A 9,965-nucleotide genomic window follows, 5' to 3' on the forward strand; every position below is an offset into this window, starting at 1 on the left:
GGAGAGCGCACCGAACAGCACCGCCCTCGCCGTCTTGTTCTTCCCGGCGTCGACCGCCGCGTCGCCGGCCGGCGACACCGCTTCCCAGAGGTTCTGGGCGTCGAGGATGGCTTCGGCCTTGATTGCCCACACCGTGTAGTTGTCCGGTGTGAGCATCGGCATCGGCATCGAAACCGTGCTACCCCCTGCGCCGTGCGGGACGATCGCCATGGCCACGAGCACAGGAACAAACGAGGCTCTGATACCAATTGTTGGGGTCTAACCCTAGCTAGCTCGAACTGGTTTTCAAGGACGGAGCTAGATGAAAACAAACAGGGACTCGCATGTTTCTGGCAACGTACGCCACGGCGCCAAACGCCCTCTTTCTCCTGTTATATAAAGTTGGACACACCAGATCGTATCTAGGCTAACAACCTACGTATAACAAACTGGACTCTCTACCAAACTCAGATCACAGCCAGGTTTGTAGCCAACAGAAACGCAGCGCTAACGGAGCCTCCTAGCGATCCGGTCTTCCATCGATCGTGAGCCCGGCTTGCTCGTCCGCCCGACCTGGACGCCAGGTTCCTCCTGTTGCACCTGCTGCACGCTATCTCGATCGCCATACGATCGCCACAAACCGGCTAGACTCGACCCAAACACACGCGCACACATACGCTGGTGACCACGGACAGGAACGCACACACACGCGACGCACATCCGCACACACACGGTTTATTCCTAACACTGCTGGCCTTCCATCCCAAGGACCGCGGGAGAGCCGCTGCTGGAAGCACCGGCGTTGATGTGCTGCAACCTGCTGCTCATCGCCGGCGGCGCCGGCCTCCAGTGCCGCTTCCGCTGGTTGATGAACCAGTTGTTGATCTGCCTCATGTCGAGCCTCGTCGAGTCAGCCAACGCTTGCTTCTCCTGTCCCTGTAACGCATGCACGCGCGCGGCGCCATTAGCCCTTAGCTCACGAGGCTCCAGCCAAGATACGTAACGATCTGCATGCATGCATGCATGAACTCAAAAGTACATGTACGTAGCCAAGCACGTACCGATGGGTAGGGCCATCCCTGGTGCAGCTGCCACCAGTGCAGGAGCCTCTGGCGCGCCTCCCTCGGCAGCCTCCCGTTCTTCTTCTTCTTCCCGGAAAGGTCCCTCCAGAGGCTTCTCAGGTAGCCGCTGTACTTGTCCAGGAGCTGACTCTTCAGCTGCTTGACCTCACCGGAAGGCAGCAGGCCGGCGACGTCGCCGGTCTCCTGCTCATCTTCGGAAGAACCCCCGCACTCTTCGTAGTTGTTGCCAGTTGCTTAATTAATACAACGATCAAGCAAATAACCAAAGACATACTATATAGGTCAGTAATTAATTAGTTTCTTTTGACGAGCCAACGTTAGACGCAAACATAGTGTGCTGTAAATTGACGTAAATATTGTCACTAGTGACGCTAGATCGATCGGTTTGCTTTTGCTATCATCGATCGACCGGCTGCTGGCTAGCTGCACATGTAACCACCAGATTACCACAGAACATGCATGCTAGCACGCCCCACACCAACACCACCACACCATGCATCCAACATCGAACTGATAATGATCTCTTCCAGATCAAGCTAATTGATCCTATGCAATCATGCAGGCACAAAAAGCTCGATAATAATCGGGCGGTACGGCCAACGGAGGCAGAGAACATTTCAGCCAGACGATCACATCCCCACGCATGTACTATCATGTATGCGTGGCGAGATCGCAACCGCTTGCATGCAGCGCCAAGGCGTCTCCGCACGGAAGTCTGTCACCGTGCGTGTGTGTCGTGTTGCAGCGTTCAACTATATATGTCAACCGTGGTGTGTGGTAGCGGGGTAGCTGGCCAGCAGTTGCTTTGCCATGTGGCCGTACGGGCCGTTTCAGCATGCATGTGCCTACATGCTTCTCTTTTCGAAGAAAAGGCAATGGGTGTCTCATACACTACTCATCGTGTCCTTTTTTGCTTTTACTCTCATAATGGAGCATCTAGCCACCAATCAAGATTTGGGACAACTAAGTTTTTGTGTTTGATTTGCAATATCTACAATGTCAAATCAGTATCATTAGATCCATCATAAATATATTTATATTTTCTTTATTTGATATTGTAGATGCTAATATAACCATTCTATAAACTTAATTGATCAAACATAGAAATTTTGGCGTTTGAAAACAACAACATGTTTTGTATACTGAAACGAAGGGGGTATATATGAACCTAGCTCTAAGAGCAAGGCTAATGGAAGCGGATTTGTACCACCTGGGTGCTCCACACCCCTATACAAACATTAAATTTAAAAAATATAAAAAAAATTAAAAAAAACTGAGATTTTTGGATATCAAACATGGGTTTCCCATCTACTCTCGTGTGAAATTTCATGAAAAAATACCAGGAAGCGTATTCGTGGCAAAAAAGACAAAAATTTCTGATGTATGGAAAAAATTGTTTGGATGAATTTTTGTTCGGACAGTATTTCATTCGCCACAGATACGTTTCCTAGTATTTTTTCACGAAACTTCACACGGTAGTAGATTGAGAACCTAGGTTTGATATCCCCAAATTTCAGATTTTTTAAAAAAATGGTGTTTTTATGTTTAATATTCGTATAGGGGTGTGGAGCACCCATGAGCTCATGTGTATTTTCCGAAGGCTAATGCTCTATTTCGCCACACCATATATATATATATATATATATATATATATATATATATATATATATATATATATATATATATATCTATATAGGAAAAAAGCAAACCTATGAAGCTTCACTCGAGTGGATGCAATCATGTGCGCTCGTTGGTATTGGGATCTGGTCCCTGCTCTTACCCCTTTTGCTTTTTTCTGGTTTTATTCATTTGATGCTCTTTTCCTCTTATAGCGAAGAGATGGACCACGCCGCATGCAATAGGAGGGACCAGGCAGGCACTAGGCTGTCATGTGCCAGTCCAGTAGACAGGACCACCGGCGCCAGATGGGAAAGGTTCCTCTATGGTAGATGGAGAACTGTTCGGGGAAGGTTCGAACCTTTTTTATTTCGTGGGCGCTTTTTTTACTCATGCATTGCCTATTTTTGCCATTCAGCTGCTGCCTACCTGCGACGTGCTACTGCACACGGGCGGTAGTTGAAGGTCAGCGTCCGATTAATTTTTTTCACCGCGGAATTTTACCATTTAAAAAAAGGTCATCAAGTACACTGGAAGCCAGCATCTACAACGGGGTCAAAAGACATGACGCACCAGCTGCCACAACATGCATGTACTCCCCGTCTATTATCCTGAAAGTGCAACAGTCGATCAAGTTGTGCTCGTCTTCAACAGGCATGAAATTTGTTTTTAACCGTGCCGACAGGCATCCCGTGCATCGATAGTGCCCCCCGTGCCTGGCTGAAGGAGTTAGCATCGAAACTTGCTTCAAAGTCAAAGGCACCAAGTTGTTGGGCGGATCAAGGTACTGGAAAACAAAAAACAATTTATTTTTCAGCAACGGAAAAACATCCGCTCGCAATGAAGAGCTCAAGCACACGCTCACTCACCTGCTGTCCGATGTAGTGGACCGGTGCAACGCTCTCGTGATAGCGATCCTCGATGGCAGCAACAATGGCGCCTGCAAACGCGTCCTTCACCGCCGACTGTGATCGCGGCCAAGTCCCGGTTTCCGTTTTCCCCTTCACCATCTCCCAATCCTTCCATCTGACTGATCACTAGATACAAAGTTGTGCAGAGAGGCAAGGAGCAACAACGAGCAAGACGCGTGATATATACAGAACCAACAGCTGGACGGTGGCGTCAGTTAATTAGAAGCCCACACGGCTGGTTGCGTGTTTTACTCTCCTATCCACTTGCGGATGCATGGCAGCGCCTGTTCCGTCTGGACATTGGAGTTATAATCCGGCAGGCCATTAGTAAAGGAAGGCCAGGACCCGTATTCAACTCGCATACACTAAAAAAGGCAAGTGCTGCCCTCCCTTTCCAAAGCGCGGTAGAGAAAAAATGCCTCACACAAACGGTGCCAGGCAGTGCACAGCTTGCTAGATGAAAACGACAGTTTTAAAACAGTAAACAAGTACACGACGCCGTGGAACTTTTAACAAATATCCTAAATGAGACGTTTTCACTTGCTTGCCGAAATCAGCTACTGCCGCACCCTGCTCACCCAAAAAGAGGGCGAGGTCACTTGCCCTGACTACACCTGCAAAAGCCAGGTAGTAGGCTTCCATTTTCGGCCCCTGACAACCAAAAGCTACGTCCCAGCTTTCCCCTATTGCCGTGGCGAAATTCAACAAATCATAAAATTAAAACCTTATCCACTCAAAAGTTTGGATCTCAAAGCGAATGAAGGGTTCTGATAACAACCATCTGAGCTAGTGTGGATAGCAAATCCATTCTCTCCCTCTCTCTCTCTCTCTATATATATATATACATATACATATATATATATATAGTCAATCTAAAGGCATATCCATATGGTAGATGCTAATGTCTTACCCATCTTGTTCTCTCGCAAAGTGTGTTGGAGTCCATGTTGCAGCCCGCTATAAGTTCACAATCCACTCCTCTTCGCTCTCCCAAACTCATAAAAAAAACTGAGGTGGCAACACTTATAGCTTGATTATGTCCCGGTTCAACAGTGGCTTCATACATAGCTATGGTAAATAAATAAAACAAGGGGGGCATATATGATCTTAAGTTGACTAGAAATACTTCTTGCTAACTCAAGAGATGTCAGTGGGTTTTGTATCTAATGAAAATTTGGTAGTTACATGTTTCTATAACCACCAGAGGGCAATGCGTGTTTTGCCGCACCGTTCTTCAGTCATGAGTTAATTTTTCTTTCCATCCCATTACGGCTGGTTGCTTCATTAATATGGTGTGTTCCGTCCGAGGTAGGCGGGCTTTTAATTACATTTGTGTTTGTTTTTCGTTGGCGAGATAGGGTGTCTGGTGTGCGAGGTATACTAAATTGTTTTGTGTGTGGGTGTGCTGTTATTACACGTAACACATAAATTAACATATGGGTGTCACACGTTCACCTCGAAGTAAACATAAATGTGACACACATATATTGATTCACTCCCTTATTACTGGTCCCATCAGTGACCCCTTAAGCCCCGGGGTGCCTTATGTTGGGTTCTTTCGTTATCCAAGAACGATATGATTTTTGACAAAAAGAAGACTTGTACTCCTTTGCAGGTTATACACTCATTTACATTTGGTTCCATAAATGGTTTATGCATGCTTCAGCGGTCGGAGCAAATGAAGTTGTTCAAACTAGCATGTATGCCGTGTGAGCAGATGATCAGGGATAGGGGTGCAAATTGGTACCCTTTATAGCATTCTCTAGCCCTCTTTAGTTCAACTAAATAAACTAAATTTTCAGAAGTCACCCCACTTTTATAAATTTAGTACATTTGGTTGAGCTAAGAAGACTTCGAGGGAACCATGAGGGTCACAAATTTACATCCCTAATCAGAGAGGTGTTTACCCGACATGAATGCCGGTTTAGTGTATGGCTCGGGTACAAGTTGTTTACCCAGGCACCCTAAGACATTCATCATCTTTTTTATGCCAGACAATGACACTGTTATATTTTGGGGGATGCGCATCTTGCTATGCTGAGATCGAGTTTATACTTCTTGCGGTTATATCACCTTTGCCATGTTTTCTTTATAAGGGGAGAACCACGGCCTCTGGATCACAAGATGCACACAGACAACCTTGATACCATGTTGGCCTCAAATTCCCTTCTTATCGATAAAAGTTTACCACTTCAAGACATTTAAGAGTCCTAATTAAGCTAGATCGGTTCGGGAATTATAAACATCACATGGCACGCTACAATAACACTTGTTTTCTTTCATAGATGATGACAAATAGACAATGGCGTGTCTTCGGCTTGTTTCAGTGCTTGTAGTCGTCGCTAGGTGGTCTATGAATCTGCATTTTTTTTTTATTTTTTGTGTTCATTGTACTATAATGATTAAAGATGGATAGATCGAAAGTTCCCATACAAAAAGTATTGCCGCAAAAAACAAAGATGACAAATAAAGGATAGGAAACCCGCAAGGCTGCAAGAGTCTTGGCATTATCCCAAACTCCCAAACCTAGAAAGACAAGTCCGCAAAAATAACTTGGTGTAATTAATTAAGCATGCACACACCTGGTGCAAACGAGTCGATATGGGCCTCAGCGCTCCTCAAGAACTCATTGGCTTCTTGGATTTGCCTCGTGAGCTCCTGACTGTACATCACCAGCATATCACGGTAGGTCTCCTGCACACACCCCCCCCCCCCCCCCCCCCCCACACACACACACACCCGCACACGCGCACACGCACACACACACACACAAGCATATCGCTAGATCCATGTATGCAAATAATTAAGCTCCAGCTAGCCTAAACTAATCATGCATGTTGTTACCATGAACTGGTCGAGCTCTGGATCCGCCGGCTGTTCCTGCCATCCGTCTAAATTTGGCCGGAGCTCGTCGACGAGGGAGGAGAGCCGACCAACGACTTCCGGCGGCGCTCCGACCTTATTAGGCAGAGGAAAAAATAACAAAATAAGAAACAGCAGGGCAGCAAAGATACAAGCTGTGCTGGTCTATATATATACAGTACGTACTTTCCGGCAGTCTATGAAGGCTCCGAGCAGAGCCGGATAGAAAGGATGCGACATGATCTTGGCCTTGATCGTGTCAGATGATCTCCTGTTGTAGCTGGACTTTCCACAGTGTTCCGGGGCCGGGAGCGGTGCTGCCGCCGGCGCCTTTTCCGGTGGTGAAGCTGATGTGGATGCGGCGTACTGATCCATCGCGACGAAGAAAGGGGTATTGGCTGCGGCTCTGGGGCCGCCCCCAGGAAGAGGGAGCCGATCCATGAGTTGGTTGTCCGGCTGGTCACTCGGCCGGCGAGGTCTAATCGTCGGAGGAGGCCTATTTAGGGCAAATGGGAGTTTTCTATTTTGTTGCCTTAAATTCTGGATTGATTTGTGTGCGTGCGTCTGGTTTGCAGTTACTGTCCGGGAAACACAGTAGCTGGACAGTCATATGTGAGGGGGAAAAGGGTCCAATAATCGAAGGGGACAACATATATAGTCGCTGTTAACGGAATTGATCTACACACGATGGTGTGTGCACGATGTGCAGCCGATAGATCCTCCCCACCGTAGGATACTCTAGGAACAACGCCGCCGATGGCTAGATGGCAAACGTCGTGCGCGTGTCGTTTAATAAGTGTCGGCTGTATAGCAGTGCTCCGCTGTTAATGCGCTGTTCATGAAGTGCACGGCTGCACTGCCGTGAGCAAAATCGATCCTACCAAAGATCATAGTTTTTTTTTTTTGAGAGAGAGAACCAAAGATCATAGTTTCAAGAGGATTTTTAGTTTTTTACGTACAGATCACGCCTTTTGGAAAACAATCATTAAATCATCAATTCTGCTCCTAGGATATCACAACTGTTAGATCAACATTATTGTACTCGATCCATTGGTCCATCAGTTTTTTTTTGCGGGTGATTGGTCCATCAGTTTACTTATTAGTAACTCACAACCGTTAGATCTAAATAAGTGTACTTAACCATAGCATACCAGCTGGATCTACATAATCCTACCTACATAGATCGCATCTGTCAGGTCTTCATTATTGTATTCCGCAAAAAAAGATCTTTATTATTTCTATCTCTATTTATATCTATTCTATATACTAGTCATCAACCCGTGCGCCTGCACAGACAGGCTAGGAACTACTCTATTTGAGCATTATTGTGTAAATTAAAAACATGAATTCTTACTGCTTTAGAGTTTGTATGAATGAATAGTTGTCCAAAAGGAGGGCAACCTCTTCCCTTAATGAGCCAGGATTTTCCAATAGATATTGACCATTAAATTTTAAATTTAGTGGCTAAATTAGTTCTGCTGATGTGGATTAACGCAGATGCGGATTTTGTTTCCTGAGCTTGAGCTGAGACTGTGAGAAGTTGGCACTTTTTAGTGCGGGGCATGAATTAATTTTTATTTGTACGTCTTTGTTTCCCAAGGAAAGAAGACATGTTTTTTTTTCATAGCTTGGGCGTGGGAGTTGGGGACTCCTTTTTGTATGCGTGGCCCTAATCCTATTTATGCATATCGTGTTTCCTTCCCTTAAGAAAGAATGATTTCTAATAGATTTGACTATAAAATTTTAAATCTAATGGCTAAATTAATTTTACTGTTGTAGATTCATGCGGATGCGGATTTTATTTTCCTGAGACCGTGCGAAGTGGACAGTTTTTAAACGTGGGGCATGACTTTTTATTTGTATATAAAAATTTGTTTCCTTTTGAAGGAAAGAAGGCACGTTGTTCTTAATAGCTTAGGAGTGGGAGTTTTTTTTTCTAATACAGTACATACGCAGACACTCATATATACCCACTCATTCCTATGAAAACACACGCACGTCCTACCCCTATGACCATCTTCGAGAGACTAAACCGACATATCATCTTGAGATTAACGAAGTCATCAAAGGCGTCTCGTAGTCAACGGGAATGTCTCCTCCCACTGAACACCCATCGTCAAAGATCCTAAAATAAATCCAAAAATAAATGCAAGCATCAGGATTTGAACCCGGGCGGGCTGGAAATATAACTATCCACCTAACTATCTAACCACAGATTGGTTTGTGTGGGTGGAAGTTGAGGACTCCATTTTGTATGTGTGGCCTTAATCCTATTTATGTACATCATGTTTCCTTCCCTTAATGAGCCGCGATTTCCTAATAGTATTGAATCTTCCAAAAGAACTAGTAATTGTGTACGTGCAATGCACGTTGATATTAGGTATATTAATTATACGAAAATAGTAGGTAGGATATTATTTACGTATTAATTATGTAATTAGCATTGTATTAATATTTGATATGGTATTAACTGCACATTAAACGTGTTGAGCGCTCATCATTGGAGCAGCCTGAGTCGTTGGATCGATCTGGTTTGACGGACGGGATTTGTTGGATCTGCCGCTTTGGATCTTTTTATATTGGTATAGACTAGGAGTATCAGAAATCCTTTAATTCAGAGAAGCTCTACTACTACCTCGGTCACGGTTTAGAAGGCGTGTTTGGAAATTCTCTGGGACCTAGGTGATTATCTATTGGTTATGAGATGGGCTAAAAAATAGCATTCACACTACGCATGCATATAGAAATAGTATATCGGAGTACTAATTAGCTACTAGAAATAAATGCAATGTGCCCTAAACCTTGTCTATTGTGGAAACGCACACAAATTTAACTGTGCCTTCTAAACCATGACGGAGGGAGTAGTTTTTTTTGGACGGATGCCACTAATATGAGCCATGTTTACAGGGGGCTCACAGTTCGACACATGGCTTCCTTCATTGCCTACCAAGACGCATAGCCGGCCAATCATGCATTCATTGGGTCAGTCACGGTGGGAAGCCGCGGAGCAATGAGTTGGTGGTGTCGGCGTCGCGCCACAAATAAGGCAGGCAGGCAGCTTGTCCCTGCTCCGACCCTGGAACATACTACGTACGTACTTCTATATGGTTTCCTTCCTAAAACAGTAATGCATGACGCGAAGCAGTGTGTCCCTTTTTGGTTAGCCGTCCATTCCCGGGTCGCTCGCCGTGTCAAATGGGCCGTGGCTGTCCTCCCGCCACCTCCGTCGCTCCGACGTTCTTCGCGGTGAAGCCATCCATGTCCTATGGAATGGAATGGAGTGGTCGTACAACAGCGCCAGGGCAAGCACGTGCTGATATACATGCACGCACGCACATGTGGCGCTACTTTGTCTTGTGTGGATCGTCGCGTCGCTCTCCGTGACCCCGACCCCGTCCCCTCCGTGAGGTGAGGTCGACCGGCCGCCGATTCGCAGCGGCGTCCCCTTGGCCGTTCATGCGAACCGGGCTCTGCAGTGTGAGAAAGAATGGCACGCATGCGTCGGGCCGTTGGC

At 45.8% G+C, this 9,965-nt stretch overlaps 1 protein-coding gene across 1 annotated transcript; it reads right to left on the bottom strand.

The window, feature by feature from the left end:
• Positions 1–605: 605 nt before the first annotated feature.
• LOC123082314 (homeobox protein knotted-1-like 4) lies at positions 606–7,089 on the bottom strand. The gene is made up of 5 exons (XM_044504671.1): positions 6,638–7,089; positions 6,434–6,547; positions 6,172–6,283; positions 1,041–1,294; positions 606–915 (listed from the first exon to the last, which is right to left on the bottom strand). The coding sequence occupies exons 1-5, from the start codon at positions 6,890–6,892 to the stop codon at positions 721–723; spliced, it is 930 nt and encodes a 309-aa protein (XP_044360606.1). The 5' UTR covers positions 6,893–7,089; the 3' UTR covers positions 606–720.
• Positions 7,090–9,965: the final 2,876 nt, after the last annotated feature.

This window comes from Triticum aestivum, chromosome 4A, assembly GCF_018294505.1.
Source record: "Triticum aestivum cultivar Chinese Spring chromosome 4A, IWGSC CS RefSeq v2.1, whole genome shotgun sequence".
Lineage (NCBI taxonomy): Eukaryota > Viridiplantae > Streptophyta > Magnoliopsida > Poales > Poaceae > Triticum > Triticum aestivum.

Coding starts and splice junctions, on each gene's coding strand:
- LOC123082314 (XM_044504671.1), bottom strand. CDS start 6,892: ATGGATCGGCTCCCTCTTCCTGGGGGCGGCCCCAGAGCCGCAGCCAAT. Junction 6,548..6,637: donor CCTTCATAGACTGCCGGAAA/GTACGTACTGTA, acceptor CTGCCTAATAAG/GTCGGAGCGCCGCCGGAAGT. Junction 916..1,040: donor AGGGATGGCCCTACCCATCG/GTACGTGCTTGG, acceptor CATGCGTTACAG/GGACAGGAGAAGCAAGCGTT.